This window comes from Aspergillus affinis (genome assembly GCF_023601865.1).
Source record: "Aspergillus affinis strain CMG 70 chromosome Unknown NODE_71_length_185320_cov_88_639011, whole genome shotgun sequence".
Classification (NCBI taxonomy): domain Eukaryota; kingdom Fungi; phylum Ascomycota; class Eurotiomycetes; order Eurotiales; family Aspergillaceae; genus Aspergillus; species Aspergillus affinis.
Window position 1 is genome coordinate 42,451 of NW_026515852.1, and position 20,666 is coordinate 63,116.

The 20,666-nt window shown below is 47.7% G+C and overlaps 5 protein-coding genes across 5 annotated transcripts; 4 read left to right on the forward strand and 1 right to left on the reverse strand.

The window, feature by feature from the left end:
* Positions 1–342: 342 nt before the first annotated feature.
* Positions 343–1,230, forward strand: KD926_009786 (uncharacterized protein; the record flags this gene model as incomplete). Its single annotated transcript, XM_053102268.1, has 2 exons — positions 343–611; positions 681–1,230. 2 exons carry the CDS (start codon positions 343–345, stop codon positions 1,228–1,230), a joined length of 819 nt encoding a protein of 272 aa, XP_052954226.1.
* A 1,075-nt stretch (positions 1,231–2,305) lies between these two features.
* Positions 2,306–2,716, forward strand: KD926_009787 (uncharacterized protein; the record flags this gene model as incomplete). The annotated part of the gene is made up of 1 exon (XM_053102269.1): positions 2,306–2,716. The coding sequence occupies one exon, from the start codon at positions 2,306–2,308 to the stop codon at positions 2,714–2,716; it is 411 nt and encodes a 136-aa protein (XP_052954227.1).
* Positions 2,717–3,632: 916 nt separating this feature from the next.
* On the reverse strand, positions 3,633–8,228 carry KD926_009788 (putative mRNA processing protein; the record flags this gene model as incomplete). The annotated part of the gene is made up of 5 exons (XM_053102270.1): positions 3,633–3,660; positions 3,754–4,411; positions 4,477–5,243; positions 5,856–8,032; positions 8,139–8,228. 5 exons carry the CDS (start codon positions 8,226–8,228, stop codon positions 3,633–3,635), a joined length of 3,720 nt encoding a protein of 1,239 aa, XP_052954228.1.
* A 1,450-nt stretch (positions 8,229–9,678) lies between these two features.
* KD926_009789 (SSH4 family protein) lies at positions 9,679–10,605 on the forward strand (the record flags this gene model as incomplete). Its single annotated transcript, XM_053102271.1, has 1 exon — positions 9,679–10,605. One exon carries the CDS (start codon positions 9,679–9,681, stop codon positions 10,603–10,605), a length of 927 nt encoding a protein of 308 aa, XP_052954229.1.
* A 6,914-nt stretch (positions 10,606–17,519) lies between these two features.
* KD926_009790 (glycosyltransferase family 2 protein) lies at positions 17,520–19,814 on the forward strand (the record flags this gene model as incomplete). The annotated part of the gene is made up of 4 exons (XM_053102272.1): positions 17,520–17,557; positions 17,696–18,565; positions 18,838–19,129; positions 19,701–19,814. 4 exons carry the CDS (start codon positions 17,520–17,522, stop codon positions 19,812–19,814), a joined length of 1,314 nt encoding a protein of 437 aa, XP_052954230.1.
* Between the last annotated feature and the right edge of the window lie 852 nt (positions 19,815–20,666).

Here is a 20,666-nt window from a genome sequence, read left to right on the forward strand (position 1 = left end):
TGATCTTTACGGAGTACTGAGTACTAGTATATGTTGTTTGAACTGTATGCAGAAAGTGCAATTCCTGGAGAATCAGGCTCGTGTTGGGGCACACGTGGATGAGGTAATCACGTAGCGCTGCGCCTCCCCACGTGGACCCTTTTTTGCAATGATGACGATTTCCGTTTCCGATTAACCACAAACTTCATTATTATCGCTTTCACAACCCGTATTTGTCTTTTCCTTTGAAACTCGCTGCAACTTAAAACCAAACCAGCAAAGATGCGCACATATAACCAACTTCCTTCCCTGTCACACCACTTCTAATTCTCTCATCCTTGCACCTGCATACTCACCGTCATCATGAAAATCACGGCTGTTACAACCGTTTTCGCTCTTCTCTGTGCGACGGCCCCGGGTCTGGGCATTCCTCGCTCCGATGTGGTCGTGTCGGACACCACCACTCAACCACATTCCCTCCTGATATCTGACCTGGAGAAGCGTCGTGGCGGTGGAGGAGGAGGAGGACGAGGCGGCGGCGGAGGAACAAGTGGTGGAGGTAGCGGGGGACGAAGTGGAGGCAGCTCTGGCAGTAGTGGCAGCAGCAGAGGAGGAGGCTCGTCTCGAACTGGGTAAGTCTTGCATTCCAAGCCTACAACATCATGCCATGATTTATCTCGAACTAACATTTTGGCGTTCAGCTCGTCAAGTACCTCTGGAGGAGCCACTCGCGGCGGATCCGGACCGCGACCCGCGTACGGCGGAGGCTCTTACTACTCCGGGGGTGCTCGCTCTCCTTATGCTGCCGGCGGACCGTCACCGTTGGGGTTGACACCTTTCCTCCTGCCCGTAGCTGCGCTGGCTTTCTTTCCAGGGCTTTGGCTATACGGCGCATACGCCTATCCTTACCACCATCACTACAACTATACGGACGAGAACACCGATCGAAATGAGTCCTTGCCCGTGGTCTGCTTGTGTGATAAATATTCCGAATGTGGATGCGACGACAACTCCAACAACACTTACTACGAGGACCTCTTCAACGGAACCCAGCCGGCAAATTCTAGTCAGGTTAGGGTTGCCGAGGTGAACGACACCAAGACAATCTATATCAACGGGACCTTACCTAACGGCACCACGGCGGATGATCCGAACGCAGACGAGGCCGCCTCATCAGCTACAAAAATGCTTGAAACCAGTGGTTACTGGATGATGACCGCCATGGTGGCCGGTACCGTCTGGGGCCTTTGATTTCCCTTTCCTTTTTTCTTGTGATCTTGCTTGTTGTTCTCTTCTCTCCTTTGCTTTTTCCTTTGTTTCTCTAGAACCGTGGTTTGTAATGGGGTGGGATTTTGTTTTTTGACTGGCTTTGTTTGGGTGGTTGTTTGAGTGTGGGTACATGTGGGCACCAAAAAAAAAGGAAAGAAAGAAACGAGAGAGAAAGAGAAACCGCCCCTGAACCCTTTACTATCCTTTACACCATCACTATCATGGGTTCGGGCCAAATTAGGGTGTTCCACGGTTCTAACGGGCACAATGATTGTGCTTGATTCATGGGCTTGAAACACTGGAAGACGGCGTTTTGGCTTCTTTTAGACATAGAATACTGGCACTGGATTTTTGTTTATTCGATAGATACCCCACGCCTAGACACTGGCGTCGCAGGATAATTCGGTTTCAAACAATGGCATTGCTTGTTCTCCGGCTTGGCTTCTGGTCAGTGTTCAGCCATACTACGGAATAAAAGCTTCATTCCCCTCCCCATGTCGGATCCGAAAGGTGTTGATGATCATATGAAAAAAAGACACTACTGAATCCGAGAAGAAGACGGATCCGTGGAACCCGCCAGGTACGCGAACAACAACCGTTCAGAAATGAGGGTCGCCAAGAACACCGGGCGAGGGGATCGACATTATGCAATCAAATGATCCAATTTCTCGTATGGCCAAATTAGCGGTGCTTCCAAACGGCCGGTCTCTTCACTAACCTCGCTTTAGCGCTCGCTCCTTCTCCCGCGACCCCCTTTTCCCTCGTTTCTTCCCCCTTCATAATCTCTCCTTCTTCCTTCCCACCCCAGTCAATCCTTGTTGCTTCCTTTCTCTCTACAAGAGCTGTCACTCGTTTCCAGCTCCATTCATTCTTTTTTGTCGTTCAGACCCTATACCAGAAAGGAGGGAGAAAAAATCTCAGCATCATTCATTCAAAAACAAAAAACAAAACAAATAAACAATCGACGATCTATCTGATCTGATCCACATCACTCTTCTTGCGACAAGACAACTCCGAATCAGATTTCAATCGCAGATCCAACAGAGAATCCTTCATCATGCAAATCACCAACATTCTTCTCGTCGCCTCGGCTGCCTTTGCGCCCTTCGCCTTCGCCGCGGAGCAAGCTACTGCGCCCGTCACTCAGATCATCACTGTCCAGAGCGTCGGCGCGCAGCCCTCCGTCACCACCGTGAATTCGTCGTCCTCGACTTCATCGGTGCTGCCCATTACCACTAGCTCCAGCTCCAGCTCCGTCGCGAGCATCACCCCGAGCTCGTCCGCGACCCCGTCTCCTACGCCTAAATGGAGAGCCTCCAGCTCCTCCGTTCGGCCGTCGCAAACCTCCGCCGTGCCCCCGGCTTCGTCGTCCGTCTCTACCTTCACCGGTGGTGCTGCCCCGGCGGTTAAGCTCTCGGGTGCTATGGCCGGTGGTGTCCTCGCCGCTGCTGGGCTTCTCTTGCTCTAAGGGACCCTTTTTTTCTCTCCTTAGTTCTTGCCTAGTGGCCTGTTCAACTGTTCTTGGGCTCTCCTATCCCTGTGGCGACTCCAACGATCAATAACATCGCCCCGGGAAATCTACGACTGAACTGTAGTCGGCCACGTTATGGTTTGATCTTAGTTATGCGACAATGCGACGGACAATGCGACGGGCAGAACAAGAACAGAAACCCACAGTCCATAACGGCTCTTTCCACGGCAAATTTACGTGCCTCTTTCATGTGATCATTTCTTATTCTCCATTACCCTTTTATATTTCTATTTCTATTGTACACACTCCTAACCGAGGCCATCTTGGTTTCTACATGACGGATTTGACGGTATTCATGTGTTGGGACGGGTTATTGCCTACACTTTATTTTCTTGTATCCTACTTAATTCTGATTCTAATCTTCCCCCCTTTCTCCTTCGAGATTGGCATTTATCTATTGCCTCTGCCGGTCCTGGCTCTTTTTTTCTTTATCAGTTCTATCTTGGTTTATACCCTATTGACATTCTTGAACTTCACCAACTACCTTTTATCTTCTCTATTTTAGTTTCTCTTTAGTTTGGTCCGAACCTAACTGTTGTCCCGAAGTAACGAATCGAGGACGAACAATGCAGTTTTACGTGTTTATTCCTACTTTGAAAGTAGATGCTACGTAGATTCCTACATGGAAATAAACCAAGTAGAGGACGCAGTTTGTCATATATTAACACATTGTAATGAGCGGAGTTTGATGCGCGCATGCTCCGTCTTGTCCGGCTTGGAGAAAGAAAAGAGCACAGAAAGCATTCCACTCCTATGCAATAATTTACAAGGGGAATTTTTGCGGCGCAGGAAGCCGAAAAGCGTCCAAAAGGAATTGAAAAACAGAGGCGACTCCGCCAACAGAAGACTGTAACTATGTTTCCTTGAAAGTTGCCTCGTACCTATAAAAGCAAGCGCATTAATTCGTTAGCGACCCATTTCATTACTGCGAAGATCTTCCCTCCTATGAATCTGATGAGAAAGATAGTACGTACCGTTTTCCTCGGAATGCCCACACGCCCCAATTGCCGCATGAAACGTCGTGGGGGTCCAGGTCATTCAGATCCCATCGTAGACTGCGGAAGATGTTCTCCCCGGGTTCCAGCAGGATGTCGAATTCCCCGGCGCATTTATCACCAACCCACTTGATGTCCCTCTCCATATCCCACTGGGTGTACCCGGTGCTGAGGATGGGGACCTTGGTTTCCAGAAGCTGCGGCAGGGTCTCTTCCCACTCGTGAGAGCTTGCCGGGTGGCCGAGACCAGGATGGAAGAGCATGAAGCAGTCCAGGTAGGGGTCGAAAGGCTGGAAATACTGCGCTTTGTACATCGTATGGAAGTAGTCGACGTACGTCGAGATCTTGAACTGTCCGCCCAGTCTGTCCTCGACGATCCCGCCGAACGGGTTTTCGGGCGTGCGCTCCGGGAGAGGGAATTCTTCGTCGCGGTTCGCCATGCTCTCCGGTCCGATGAAGATGAGGTGGATCAGGGACCGGGGGAAAATGTGACTGAGCTGCAGCCAGACATCACGGGGCAGGGACGACTCGGCGCGTGCGCCCAGGATGAAAATCCGGACGGGCGGTGCTTTCAGTCGTAGCCCTTGGATATCGGCTCCTTCTCCGGTCTTGGGGGGATGCAGGGTGTATCGCAGAGCTGCAATGGATCCAGTCAGCTCGGATGAACAAGTTGCGCCGGAAGATGGGGAGAAATTTGCTTACCGCTGACACTTTTCAGACCTTCGGTGGTGAGTCTGCTGGATTTCCGAACGCTATAGGGGCTAAGCTCATGCAGAACACTTCCAATCGTAAGCGGGTAGGTAAGCATCCTAGTCACTTGTCTCATACTCCGGTCGTCATTGATCGCGTCGAACTCCCGTGTGTAGAGGAAAGTGTCCCAATTGGTCATGTTGATGACAAAGTTCTCATCCTGCAAACCCGGATAGGCAAACTCCGGGAAGAAGCGTCCCGAGTGTAGGTCATGGTCATCCTCGTTGATCTGTCGGATAGTGTCGCAGATTTCCAGGTGCGCCTCGAAGTCGTCCATCCAATGTCCCTCCGAGCAGTAAATTGGAACACCGCAGTCGGGACATTCAAAGTGGGAATGGGCCGGTGGAAGACTCGACCCGTGCTGGCACTTGCGCGATTCGGGATCGTGGGGCGATACGGGTGCGCGCGTTTGCTGGTGGCTCGGATGAGGGCAGAAGGAGTTTTGCTTGATGAATGCAGCACGCTGTCGGATCGCAGCGGCGGGCGACTGGGTGAAAGGGTGGAATAGATTGTTAGGCTTCAGCAATGCCCGGTCCTGCGGAAAGTGACCGAATGTCGCGGACGAAGCCTTGGACCGGAGGGATTGGATATTATGCGATGCATTCTGAAGGCTATGGGGCGATGCTCGTTTTGCCTGCCCTTGCAGGTTCTTGGAGGACAGACTGCGTGAGCCAAAGTTTCGCACAGAAGCGGGACATAGTCGTCTGGAGACCGGCAGCCTTTGAAGAATTGTAACGGGTGAGGTGGGTCCAATGGCTCTTCGCTGGAGCACCTGTAAGCAGCGTCCACAGGTATGCTCGCCGGCCATGGTGTGTGCTGGTTGAGAGGTGAGGGACTAGGGGATTGAAGCTGGCGGTGGCCAGCCTGGATGGAGTACCGCCGGCCGCGCGATTGAAACTCGGTCACGTGGTCTGTCCGTGGTATGGAGAAGGGTGCTCAGTTTATATCATTTTGATGGATCCTTATCTACAGCCATGGACACACAATGGACAGTGACCAATGACTTTCTGTTTTCAGAAAGCCGCCGATACAAATAATAAAGTGAGATGATGAGTTCCTGAGCACATTCAACTCAAGTGCTCTGAAAAGCCGCCGATACAAATAATAAAGTGAGATGATGAGTTCCTGAGCACAGTCAACTCTAGTGCTTGCAACAAGAATATCTTGCCCCAGTTTAACAGATACGTGATACCCACAAATACAAAAATCATATGTTCATTCTATCAACTTGTATCACTTTCCTCACTTCCGCTTTCTAATTTTGTCTTTCACACATACGGACAGCAGTAGTCCATGCCTCGCAACATGTCCGACTAATATTATGCTCGCACCAACAACATTCCACAGTCGACGACAGTGGCACACCAGATGCCGTTTCAAGGTTTCTTTGTACCTTCTTTGATCGGTGTTGAGCATTCGTTGGCCTTCTAGAGAGAAGTCCACTATTGGAGCGAGAGTGTCGGCTCCCCGGCGCGGCAGAAGGACGGTCTGCAGATGCATGGGAGCCGGCACCAAATGTCGCATACACCTCCAATGGCATATCATGCCATGACTTGCAGTGACAACAAATAACGAATAGCTTTTTGATCGATGGCTCGTGACCCGATCGTTCCACCTTGTTAACTGGTTCCTTATGTCGTGGGAGTATTGCACTGGACGTCACATTCTTTGGGTCCTTCTCCTTCTCTAAAGGATCTGGAGCAGATCCACGAGGGGTGCTAGCTGGGTAATCACCCACAGGCGGTGGAGTTGGGGCAATCTCATCAGCCGTATCGTATTCCTCCGATCCTTGATCTTGTGATATACCGCTCGACAAGGAAACGTTTGACTTGTCTGCTTCATGGCCCCGCGCATTCTGTTTAGTATTGACTTCCCCCAAGCCAATATGTTCTCCAACCTTCGTGCGTCTCCTAATCGCATTAGATTTAACATTCTCTGGAGTAGGCTCAACCGTTGCACTTTCGTCCTGTCCGATCTTTTCTGGGAAATCTCGACGTTGCGATTCTTTCCTCAAGGGGGAGCCCATAGGATGTTTTGTTGGGTTGGATTTAAGATTATGGTCTAAAGTCGGCGCAGAAAACCTTTTTGCGTGGCTTGAAGCTGTAGTCTCGCCAGAGTCCGAAGATTGTCTGCTGCCACTGCTTGGTGATTTGAGTATATGAGACGATGGGGATGCGGGAACTTTTCTCATTTTGTTGTCGGTGTCGAGAGGAGAGCTGCGCGGCACGATCTCTGGTCCACTCGGCCTATCCATAGCGCGAGAAGGAAGCAGGGTGTGCGAGAATTTGGTGCCAACTGCTCTTCTATTGGGAACAGCTGCAGATTCTCGGAGGTTTATACGATCACTCGAAGCAGCAGTGGAACGGCGGTCAGAATTGCTGACCGTAGCAACTCCTGCGAGAGGAGATGAGGTGAATTTCTTAGAAGTTCTCTGCGAAATATTATCTGTCAACGATCGTATTGGGGCATTTCTCATTAGACTCGGATGTGAATTTGGGGTGGGGAGTTGATTATCCGGAATGCTGGCTACGTGACTGTTACCAGATGTAGTCGAAGGCTTTCGACGAGCTTTGGTGTTTTGCTGATGAGAGCCATCCATTTGCATGGTATCAGAACCTCGACCGAGCTTTAAAGTTGCCGCGAATGAGGCACGATCAAGATCAGGCGAGCCTGAGTTCAACAAACTAGGGTTAGGTCCGTCGTGTGGATTGGATCCATGTTCTGAATCATTAACCACTCTATCTCCAAGAGTCGGTTTCCGGTCTATGTTAACAGCATCTGGCGAAATCGTGCCTGGGTGTAGCTGTGTCTGAGACTGTACTGGTTGTACTGGTTGATTGGGATATGGGAGTAACGCGTTGTTTGTCACAGCCAATCCTTCAGATATTGCCGCTCCAAGGCGCACCGGTAAAGTGGTGGGAACAGGAGAGGCAGCGTCCTGCCGTGGCTCAGATGCTGTGCCTCTGACTGTCGCCTCAGTTTTGATCGACTGGCTTCGCGAGGGGTATTTATCGCCCTTGTCCATAGAGCTTGATCGGGACCGAGATGTGCGCCTTGAAAAAACCGAGGAAAAGCGTGAGGATGATTTAGTCTCATCACCGCTGGCACTCGATGCTCTGCTTGAACTGCCCAATGGTTGTTTTTTTGTAAGACGACGGGATTCTCTTCGCAAGGTATTTGACTCTTTGGTGGTTTCCGCTTGTTCAAGCTTCAAAAGTCGTTTCTCAAGTTCGATTCGATCTGCCTCTAGGCGTATTGTAGCTCGTCTGTTCTTTTTTTGGGCGACGTTGCCACCATTACTTGACTCCGGGCCTTCTTTGGTAGAAGGTCTATTTGCGAAATGTCCCGGAGCAGGGCCTTGCGTTGAATAGAATCGTGACTCTGTTTCACTTGGAACAACATCCATAGAATTCAGATGAGTGTGGGGTTGATCTTCACGCTCCTTGGTTCTCGTTGCGACGTGGTAGTCTGGCTCCTCGGGGCTTTGCTGGACGGAGACTGGCTTCGTCTGTAAGTCCGTACGTGGTTGAAAAACATTGCTGTGTCTTCGCTATGAGATATGGAGACAACATAATTTAGTGAAGCGCAACGACTTCAGAGCGAAGAAGACTCACGTTTCCTGCTTTGTCGAAATGCAGCAGGCGTTGCAATTGTTGTGTAAATGACGACCTGCGTGGTCTTGCAGGCTGGGTAGCTGGATCCATTCTGTAGGGAAACCAACCTGATGGTTTCACATGAAGATGTGCATAAATCCCCGGAGTATCACGTCAGGAGCACCAAAGATAATAATCCAAGAAAGAATAATGGGATTTTTGGAAACTGTGGACTCTGACAGGCACAAATTGTGTTGGACAGGTGATTTAAAGATGCCGAATAGGAAATATGCGGATTGGAGATGAAGAATCTCTACTGTCAGTCAAGACACACTTGAAGGGTCTTACAAGTGTACAAGGTCAATGAATTGTCAAAATAATTGATTTAAGAGTGATTGGGGGGGAAACATGTAGGTGGCGGAGTAGGCAAAACCCTAATATTTTTTGGTTGAATTGGGTGAGGGGAGGACATTGAGGAAGCCGATTAGGAGGGGAGGGGGCTGGTAAAAAAAAATAAGAAAAGGAAAAAGAAAAACGAAAGACAGATGTTGGATTGCAATCAGATCAGCGGTGGCTGACAGGGTAAGCTTGGTGATTGGGCTGAGGCTGCCAGACTAGTAGATAGGTCGCTTTTCCATCTGAAACCTCAGCCTACAGATGTATGGACGTATCTGCACCGTGGTTTGATTATTGCTACCTCCCCGGAGGTTGGATGAAACCTTGCCAGGTGGTCAGGTTGCACGAGGTAGTATTATATGTAATAATCTGCTCGATGGGAGGCGTGTGGCAGTATTAAGCAGCCCAATAGCGGGGTTGTCGATTATAGATATAATATATGTGTATATATGACACTCTTGATAGATTCTCTCAGATATCGTTGGATGCATAGCTAACTACTAGAGAGGTGAGTATATTTTCCTGTCTTCTTGATATGCAATAGTTTTGCTAGGAATGCTCAAGAACGCACACTGAGTGTGGGGTAATGGGTTGGAATACTCCGCCTTTTAGCCATGGGAGAAAAGAATGAAGGGTGATACAGCCCATCACGACCTGAAGACACCCATATCAAGCTAAAGCTAGATAGGCCCAAGAAAAAAAAAGAAAATTAACAGCAGCGTGCCTGAGATGGTACCTGGGTACTCAGTCCAGGGGATCCCCGTGTAAATACTAAGTTGTGGGTGGCCTAAGTAATTATGTATTCATTGTTCTTTCAGCATAGCCACTCTTGGCAATCTGAGCATCCTGATTCATATATATCTCACTCAACTCTGGAACAACCGGAAGGAATCCTCACATATCCTTTATCAATGGTTCCTGACGTTTTAATTCGTCATGTATGGACAGCGGATCATGTGACCGTTGACATAAAAGGGCCTCATCGCCCGCAGTCAGTGAAACGATATCTTCTTTCACACCATTCCTACCTCGAAACCACGACAGTAGGACCCCGATTCGATTACGTACCAGTTGAGTGACTGCACACGTACGAAATAATATCTAAAACCCTGGGCCCAAGATACACAGGTCAGCCATTACCAAGAACCCACCTGGGTTTGTCACCATGGCATACCGAAATCCGTTTCACGAGCCACCACCCAGCTATGAAGCTGCAAATCGCAGCTCTGGAGGCATTGCTGATGCAAATCCACCTCCATATCACAACTGGCAGGAAGCTGTCCCAGACACCGCTACCTTCCCTCCGCCTCCAATAACAGGCCACTACTTTTCAGGCACCGGGAATGCTTCCAGTGACGACGCCGAGCGTGCCCATGATTTTTGTGACGGGACCCCTCTTTATAACCCAGTCATGCCATCTCATGCTGTGTACAGTACTGTGCAAAGACACGACGTCCGCCCGGTGCAGCCTCCAGAGTTTGCTGGCCAACTTCGCCTCTCCTCCCAGGGATACTGGAAAGTGACCACAGCCAATGGGGCCCGTGACTGTTCGATCTGGACCAATTTGCCTCTCTTCTTTACTCAAGCGGACTCTCCTTTGCTGACTAGTAGAAGAAAAATCATTTATTTCGAAGTGAAGTTAGTTGGTCTCCGCAAAGGGCCAGGCGGGGATTCCCCTGGATTCTCCATCGGTTTTCTAGCACAGCCTTATCCTAGCTGGCGCTCTCCAGGCTGGGAAAGAGGGAGTCTTGGCGTTTTTTCTGATGATGGGTGCCGTTTCGTGAACGATTCATGGGGTGGAAAGGATTTCACGACGGGATTCAGTGTCGGAGAGACAGTAGGCTTGGGGATGACGTTCCAGCTTGGCGTTCAACGAGGCGACAAGAAAAACCTTGACATCGAAGTATTTCTCACTCGACAAGGCTATAAAGTAGCCGGTTGGGATCTCCATGAGCAGCAAGATGAGGAGGCTGGAGGCATCAAGGGACTGGAAGGGAATTTTGACCTATATGGTGCTGTTGGATTGTTTGGGGGTGTTGATCTTGACGTGCATTTCAATCGTTCGCACTGGTTATACAAGCCATTGTCTTAAAACCCCATCTGATTTCTTGTTTCATGAGCTTCAATAATGAAGAGAAATTTGCTTCTTTCATGGAATGTGACCTGAGTATCTTTGGACATATAGATGGCATGACATGTCTTGGCGACGAAGGAAGACATATACCAAAGCCATCTACCCCACCAAAACTCCCAAGAGGATTCAATTTGCTGTGATACTATTTATAATCAATACTTGTAAGCTGTCCGAGCGTAATCGTCAGCACAACTGGCAAAAGGAGTGTGGTAGGTAGAACGAGGAAGTGGTCTGAACTCCCGGTACTTTGTGGACGGAGTCCTTCTGGAAAATTGGAGAGCCTGCTAGGATATACCCTTGCTGACACTTGTACATACATTAGTGTATCGGGGGGAAGCATATTCTGCATTTCCGTCCAAATTTTATATGCTTAAGCTGTCCAAAATGGTTTGGTTTGGACAAGGGTGCGTAGGGCACGCAGGTTGGAGATTGAGCTGCGCCTCTGCAGGACTTGACGTCATATGTCTGTATGAACCCTAAAGGATTCTCTAGGATAGAAGGACTTGTACTAGAGCGGTTCCATAGATGTTATGCATAGGGTAACGGACTAACAATATATGTCTATGTGACTGGCTTGTGGGGAAGTGGGATGGGGGAAGTAAGCAGCACCCCCACCCCTTATCGGGCTATGGATCGATCATGCTCATCCATGAAGCTTTATTTATGACATTCCATCTTATCTCACGGGTGTCCCAACACTGTATAGCTGGAATATGTTTATATACAATACAGCCCTTATACAGCACAAGGCCTGGAATTCATAGGAGGGGATTCGATGTCTTATAATTCACCCAAATAGCGAATGAGAGTTCAATCGTAATCACGCAATAAGTCTAGGACTCTTGTATCTTAGGGATTCATCTATGGACTATGGGAAGGGCCCCAGGTTATAAATATGCGCCGAGAACTTCTTGGTGACTTACTATACTACAAACGGTAGATAGATGAATGACTCTTTTATGAGATGTTTCGTACGAATTCCATCCAAGCTTCTAGTTGCAGTATAGTGTTGTTATTATGGAGGGATTGCTTTCTAAAAGATTACATGTTTTGGGGTGGTTTCATTCAGGATGAATTGTTCTTGACGAATGGGTGCATGACAGAAATTGTGTCTATAATAGGTAATCACAAGATAATGGAATAGGCAAAAGGTCTAGCTGTACTTGTGATTGTTCTAGGCCAACGTGTGTACATGCATCTGTCTGTACTCAATATATTCCCTCTTCCTCGCCTAACAAAAGCAAATGAGTCCGGTAAATTTTATACATGTATGTAGAGCATTAATTCTAAGAGTTGAGACTTTCCACAGTATGGGCCAAGGGGCGGGTTTCCTTCTCATTCTAACGAGCTAGCTCGGAGGAAAGGGGGAAAAAGAAAGGGGGGGGGTAATTCTCTCCCATCTGTTCCAATTTTCAATGTGCTCCGTGATCATTCCTACTCCGTACTCGGAAGGTTCAAGGAGACTGAAATGACGGTGGGGATCTAGGTTGATAGTCGATGATTGGCTTGCTTAGTCGCATAAGAGGTGCATTAGTCGATGTTACCAAAATGGTCTCGCCCGGCCGAACCTTCAGTGATACGCAGTACTGTACGATGCTCCGTACGCTGTCTATGATACCTACCGGGCTATCTATCCAGCTTACTAGTCGCGTTAACAAAACTCAAGTAGGGATTTATGCGAGCTGCAACATACCAACACACCAATATACTATTATAATTAGAGAAGACCTGTTGTCCCGAACTTACGCAAAGAAATCCAAGATAAAATAGAATCTATGGTGCGATGGAGGATAGATCAGATTAATAGGGTCCACGATCGCATGTGCTATATACTCGGAAAAACCGAAGACGCAGATATGAAGATGTACTGTACATATTAAACCCTCTTAACAGTTTTATTACTGATCGACTGGGATCCCCCTAATCCCATCGCCTCTGCGGCCCTATGTCTAAACGAGGCATTGCTCCCACTTAACGATATTTCTATCAAGGATGCTCCGTAATTTGCCGCCTTTCGATGCAGTGACTTGTTCTTGATTAGCAGCTAAAAAAAAATACCAAGGGCAAAGAGCTAATCGCTCATCTTTGCCTAACATGTAGCGGGCGCAGCAGAACACTGCCTCTCAGGAGATAGGCGATACATAATACGACTAGGTACCTCGGATTTTTCAGACCATACCTGCGGTAGTATTCCGTAATGCGTCCGAATCATCTGCCAGCCGGGTAAGCGAGCCCACAAGGCTCGTGGTGGAGATTTGTTTCTGTTTTCAAGTGAATCATGAAATAGTCCGACCACGTAGCTAATAACAATACGTTAGATTCACGGAGTAGTCAATCGACTTACCTACCTGGGTAGGTAGGGAACCCCCATCATATTACCATTACTACCTATTACTAGTTAGGATGGTTGAGGCCACTTATCCACAGGCGAATGGAGATCCACCTCATCGCTGCGAGCTCCACCAGTCAAGCGCCTGCACCTGTGCACTGTCCGCTTGCACCAGGCGCTAAGGTTCTGCCTAGTCGTTAGTATAGTCTACTCTGGAGACCGAGGGCCAAGGAGAAATGAGTCTGCCGTTTCTCTATTTTCATCGGGTCACAGGGTAGTATGACTCGGGATGCCAGCCACCTTTGGAATGCAGAATAACCAGCTTCGGAGAAAATATTGAACGTTGGTTCTGGAATTCTCAATTGGTTTTTTTTTTTTTTTTTTTTTTTTTTTCTAATCGGGGTTGGAAGTGGAAGATTTCGAATGTTTGAGGCCACCCAAGCATCATGTGAACTCCCTCCGTAAGGAGAATGGGGAGGGGAGGGATCGACAGCATAGGTAGATGCATGTCATTTTCCTTAGTACCCCATGGCCTGTTATGAACATTGAACCTAGTATTCCCGTAGACGTGCCGTCAAATGCTCCATACTCGTCATTTAATGATGTTATTGTCTACTAATTCGTATACTTTTTCCTATGAGGCTGCGAACGAACTCCAGCCTGGCAGATTGAAATACTCATGCCATTAGGTTCAGTAGCAAACCTAATATTGATCGCCAGGTCAATTCCCACGGCTTACTCCGTCCGGTCTACAGAGCACCAGCCTTCAGCTTTGGGGAAGTGGACAGTGCATTCATGGGTGTGGATATCCTTTCAGCGTCCCACCAAGGATTTACTCGGAGTAATCCTCCGTTTTCACCTGCCAACGGTTCCGTGTGGATATTGTACCCTGTAATTTAGATTTACACATAGCGCACCTGGTTACTCCGTAGTTTCTCCAAATGAGCACAATTGCTGAACCTTCGAAATAGTGTCTACTATATTATAGTATTTGACCGGGAGGTTTTTCCCCCGTCCGGAGTACCTCTAAACGGATTTTCGGCCATTCCCGGGTATGAGTGGAGAGCTTGGCGGATTTTAGTCCGTGCAGCCGAAAGATACGCGTCTGTTTCACTCTCGCCTGTGATAATATCATAATAGGTATGTGTATGAGGCCCCAGGAGTGTAGGACACCCCGTACTTGAGTCGACTGTGGCTTTTGTGCCTCTGACTGGTCCGTGCCTACAAAGTACCACATGCGCCTTGATGTCTTAGCTAGGCAGACATTCGTCGGCATCCAGAGGGCCCAGTTGCCTGCGAGCCCGTCCAAATACACAGACTCCAAATTGTTACTCGGTAAACGGGATTCCGTCCATTAGGGCAGATACCCACAGCAGTAGCTATATCGCCTAACCTCAAATAGTAGTGATAAGAGCAAGTGCCAATTAATCGCACCGTGCTCTACTCAAGGCTCCGTGCGATTAATGACACTTGACATAATCCGTACAGTATAACTAACTACTCCGTACTTAACTAGCTCAAGCATTGTATAGACCGACTCAAATCGTTTCATCATTAATCAGATATATCCGAGCTGGTTATAGGTAGCGTTGGCTAGGCCTACCGACCGACCGTGGTGTAATTTATTACGCCGATACTCAATAGGTAGGTACCTTATGCTGAGAATAGACTACCTACCTACCTTACTGAGCATGTACACTCAGGGTGGTTTACTCCGTATGCATGTTCATGTAGCTAATATCATTTGCGGTTAGGGCCCTTTTTAGAGTTGGTACAAAAGTACATGTACAATGAATGATACCGACCTACGCTTACGGAGTATTATGTGGTACTGAATAAATACATACTACAGTGTAAACCCCGGCAGCTTCTGGGTCTGACTCTGAAGCATATTGCCGTTTGGGGTAAGTTGCAGGGGAATTATTCCTCATCTGCAGCCACCAAGCCGGGCGATGTACTGCCATACATATGTACTCCATACTCCGTACACCCGTGCTCCTTTTATTTTTTGATTAATTGATTTTGCGTTTAGTTTTCCTTGTCACGGGCACGAGTCCCCCCAGATCCAGCATGATGTCAATGCGAGCCAACAACCCCCATGTTGATTTGGTTATAGGAAATTTGAAATGGAGCTCGAGCCGCAAGTTGATTGCCGTCACCTACCTCTACAGCAATCCTTTCCCTATAACGCTCTACCTGGTACCTACATACTTTGTAGTGATGGGCGGAGAAATACCTCTCCTCGGAGATTACGATGGCTCCAAGGGTGATTGGCCAGGAGTTGCTCGGATATCCGGTGCCACTCTCCCTTGTCTAAATGAGGAAGTACCTACAGTGCCTACCGGGCTGACAATGCATGCAGTCCGGCTAGTGTGGATTTAGTATTTCGATTCTTTAATCTCTTGGTTGCATCATCTAAGCCCTCGAAGGCCTAGCTCCTTACTTACATTATTACATATGGCTAAATTCGTCCTGGCCTATGGTGTACAGGCTCCCACCTCCGTTTCTATTTTGAGTGACCTTTTGTCAGCTATATATGTCTAGGTAACTAGTTTATAAAATATTGTACATATGTACAAGACTATTACTGAGGAGTCCGCGGTTTTTGTCCTGTACTGTGTGCGCATTGAACGCGACATAATTTACAAAGTACTCCGTAGAGTCTTTCATGTCCATATCTATAGCGTGTCATAGTCTCAAGCGTTGCCCAAATCAGATAAAAAGGCGAACGGGTTCATCTGTATCGGTTCTAGTGCCCGTAGAAGAACTAATCAGGTACTTGATGGCCATGACATCAACTCTGGTGGCCTATGGAATTTCATTGCTCCCCCACCTAAGCTTTGTGACCTATCCACGGTTAATAACGGGCCACCGTATGTAGGCAACACGAGGCCGCAATGGGCTGATGGTGGCTTAAGTTCTGTACTGGCAGAAGGTTAGGCGATCGCCGCTAGCATCAACGTCGTGCTCAAATTTCATCTGAAGCCTAGCCGCCTTGGGGACTTATGATACAATATGCATGGACTTCCGATTGCTAGGTATTATGTAACCATTTTAAATGCGAGGATCTCGAGTTCTAGCCCTAGTAGGAGTTTCTTTCGTTGTTCCCGTATAGATTCCGACGTGTCCTATAGAACTCTTTGGACCATTTCATTCCTCCAGGGCTGTTTCTCTTTTCTTTTTTGGCTTAGTTCTGAGTAGTAGTGTCTTATCGTGTACACAGTACATATCATTAAATATGATTGCAATTCGGGATCCCATTATGTCAGAAGCTGGGTCTAGTTACTAGGAGTAACCCGATTCATCCAAACCTGCACATCTAGATCTGTTACTACTGAGGTCGTTGTTATTAATATTCCGGTTTATCAGCATCGCTTGACTAGAATCTTATTCAAAACTTGAGTACTTGGTAGACAACGGTGTAATTTATGGTGGTATACTAATGGGCAAACGGAATTACTGCGTACGATGCCCGGGATAATGAATTTCAACATTCAGCCTTCTCCTGCCACCTCAGTTGTACTTCGTACGGACAACGTACTCCGTAAATGGGACGAAACGGCCCCATTGGAAACGGCTAGTATGGCCCGCACTTGCTTTCTCAGTTAGATTTCCCGTTCTCTTTCCCTCCCAAAGTTAGAGGGCACATTAAAATAAACCGAACTTACATTCGTGGTGGAATACGGCTATCATTTTCTTGTTAAAGAGTATTACGCCGGTCCCCAACACGCGTCCGAGCAATTCGGCGACATCCACCATGCCAACTAACCAGGATAACCTTAGCTCCTTCCTTAGCGTTGTCGTCGTGCTTGAGGAAATAAACCCACACACCATTAAGTGTCTCCACCAGCAGGCCCATGTCAATGCACCGTAGCTGCATGGGCCGCCGCCAATCCCTTCTCCACTTTTAGTGCTCTCCCTCAATCCATCTAGATCCAGGGTCTCTGACGCACGAGGCAAAAATACACCTGCATGACACTCAAAATGACAAAGGAACTAGACATGGAAAAAAAGGAGAGAGAAAAAAAAACCTTTTTAGGGATTGGTTTAATGGATTTTGTCTGGATTGCGGTCTTTGGGCATGTGCCTTCCCTGCCATCGACCCATCTGAACCGAATAAAAGTCTCTAATGTTGCATGTTAGTTGAGATTCACTTGTTTTGAAAAACCCATTAACCGGAAAGATCCCTCCCTCCGGACCTTTTTGTTTTGGTTAGTAGTTCTCAGGAGCTCTCGTCATCCAGACGCTCGTTTACTACTTTTTATCTCCCTCCCTCCCTCCATTTCTTCTTTTTGCCCCCCTTTTTCCTCATTCCTTCTCAAGTGCCCTTCGTTTTGCCTTTCCCTCCCTTCTATTCCCTCTCCCCTTCTTGCTCACTCTGGTGGCAATTGATTCTCCAAGGCAGTGCTATAAGTAGGACTTGCGGCATTGACCTATATCTCTGTACGACTTGAACCTAATCTTAAGACACCGGAGAACATACCAACAAAGAAAAAGATTCGGGGAATCGGTCTGTCTTAGTATCATACAACGTCAGACCAATATGGAGTTCCCATTTATGCGAGCTTTTATCGCTCTTTTGTAAGCTTCCACACTTCTCTCTTCCCATCGATCTTTCCACCACTAGGTGGCGATTCTCCGTGCACCTGCACGATTTTCAAGATAACTTGGTTTCCCCCTCTCTTTGCGGTAGAAAGGACCTAATTTGTTTACCACCAGTCTTTACCGTTATTTTCGTCTTGTTGTGAATCTGTTTTCATTTTGGACCTTCAAGCCCATTCCTCCCCCGGAAAACCCGAAATTAACTGCACAAGATGTTACGGTTATTATCCCTACTCTTGAGGGATGCGGCGATGAATTGGTTGAGACTATCAGGACTATCCTTGATAATCACCCATACGAACTCTTACTGGTGACAATCGAGGCCAACCGAAAGAAAGCCGAGAACATGTTAAACTTGATGCCTGCTTCCAAGTCAAGGATCCGCCTCTTCACCGTGACACATCCCAATAAACGCCGTCAAATGACAAAAGCCATTCCGGAAGTTCGCACCCCGATTACGATCTTTGCAGATGACGATGTGAGCTGGCCGCGCACAGTGCTTCCCTGGATCTTAGCTCCCTTTGAGAAAGACGAGCGATACGGAGGCGTGGTCACATGCCAGCGACTTCGTCGTGCTGCTGCACCGACTTTATCTCAGCGTATTTGGGGCTTCCTGGGCGCTCTCTACCTGGAAAGAAGGAACTTCGATTGCGCAGCTACGACGCACATCGATGGCGGACTCCCCTGTATGTCAGGGCGGAGTGTTGCATACAGAACGGACATCCTTCAAAATGAAGGCTTTACTTACGGTTTCACTAACGAAGAATGGTGGTTTGGGAAATACCAATTGAATGCCGACGATGACAACTTTATCACACGTTGGATGGTATCGCATGGGTGGGAGACTTTCATGCAGTACCACCCCGAAGCCGAAGTTCTCACGACCTTGGAAGATAACCCTATCTTTCTGAAGCAATGCGCCCGGTGGTCACGAAGCAACTGGAGGAGCAATCTTACGAGCATGTTCCATGAAAAGCACATTTGGCAGTAAGTACTCAGATCCCTTGATCTTCCTTTTCTTTTTATTATTTTTCACTTCGCATTTCTGGTGGGGGGACGGACGCCCTCGCACTCCCTCGCAATACGCATGGCGATGAATGCCTTGGCAATGGCAATTTGTGGAGCATTGTCCCGCCGCTAGCAAGACAGCGCATGATGAGGGATTCATTGGAGAATAATGCGTCCAGCTGGAGCAACCCATCATTGCAGGAAATACCTCGTTTAGACCATGCACTAACATTTTGATTCTGCGTTGCTAGTCGCCAGCCTTGGAGCGCATACGCCGTCCATCTGACAACCCTGTCGCCTCCAGCTCTTTTGGGTGACTTGCTGCTTGTTTTATTATGCCATAAAGCCACGGCGTCCTGGGACGAAAGCTCGCACATTATGGCCATGCAAGTCCTCGGTGTATGGATGTTTATCAGCAAGTTTATAAAACTGTTAGGCCATTACATCCGATACCCGGTTGATGTCTTGTTACTGCCTGTGTCCATCCTTTTCGGGTATTTCCACGGAGCAATCAAGATGTACGCAGTGCTAACCCTCAATGTGGTAAGTTGCATGATTTGGATTTTTGTTGTTTCCTCGGGTCTACACAAACGCTTGTGCGATACAGGTCTTGTAACCCACTTCGTGGAGCCCTGCGCTTGAATTTAGCCCAGATGCTACCTCAAGATGAGTTCTAGACTTTGCCCTACTGAAACCTTCATCCCTCATGGTGTATTAACCCCTCATGTATTTGGGTCATGGCCTCATGAGTCCCATGTCGCCAGAATGTACTTTTGGTGCTCTCTGGCTCTGGGCAATTCGGCTCCGATGAGCCGAGTTTGATTTCTGTTCATGTTCTTGTTTATTTTTTTTTTCTTGTTCCACCCCGCGCTCTCGTCGCATCTTTCCCCCTTTTCGGTTACCCTCTGATTTTCTATTACCGTCACCCCGTATACACTTGTTTTGGTGGAAGGGGGATTCCCCCAAACTTTTATTCGCCTGTCCCCATCGCGATATCATCCCTTGCGGCCCCGCTCACATGCTCCCCATCCCATTCATTCGATTTCTTTTTCTCTATGGAGGGAAAGAGAAATTTCTCATGAAGTTTGCTAATTTAATTTCTTCCGCGTGACAGACAACATGGGGTAGCAGAGATGGTGCCGATGACTATGATGCCGAGCGCATGAAGAAACGAACAGACAACGACCGAGTGAAGCAACCGTATTATCCGAGATTCATCACTCAATAAACATGGCTAAACCAATGAATGCGATAATAGCAAGCCATTTCTCCAACATTTCAATGAACCTGCAAAATACATCTGACACTCTCAGCCTTTCCGACTTCCATCTGATTGGCAAAAATGGCGATTTGCTATGTATTGTCTTCTTTAACGATGCAATGCGTTTATGACACAATGCGCGAGGGCGGTTTGGTTCGATCATGACGCGAGATCTAAACGCTCCGAAACGCAGAACAACATCGTGATTAAGGAAGCAGTTTTTGTCTTCCTTTCACTGAAAAATCATCATTTTGATGAGCAGAATATGCAAAATTTTCTTTTTATCTCATTTTCTTTTTTATTTTATTTTGTTGATTCCCCATTCGACTCTGTCTTACTGCATTGTGACAGACACCAGGGTTAACAGAACCAAGTCTTTTGCGCTGTTGACTTATCCGTTTTTCTCTCGATCCCGCATCACCTCCCAAACTAATGTTGCCCCTGGAAGATGGCATCCAAGGGTCTTGTATATTACAAAAGCGTGGACGGGTTCCATGGTCGCTTGTCCAATTTTCTTATCATCCTATGTCGTGTTAGACTGGAAGCTTCGGCTTTTTTGCCCTTTTCTCTCTCTCTTCTTTCTCTGAGACCTTTCTCCCTTTTTTGTGGCATGATATCCCTTCTATTTCAGTGTTACTAATCTTGTTCTCATAACATCTAATGAAATTCACTTGTGACTCGTTGGAAAACTTCTGAAGTTTGACTACATTAGAACCCACTTTACCCTGAGGGTGCAAATCCATTGTATGAGTGGGAAATCCTAGTAGGTCCGATATGATAGCGACGTTCAAATTTGATTCGTATCTTGTAGTTTCTGAA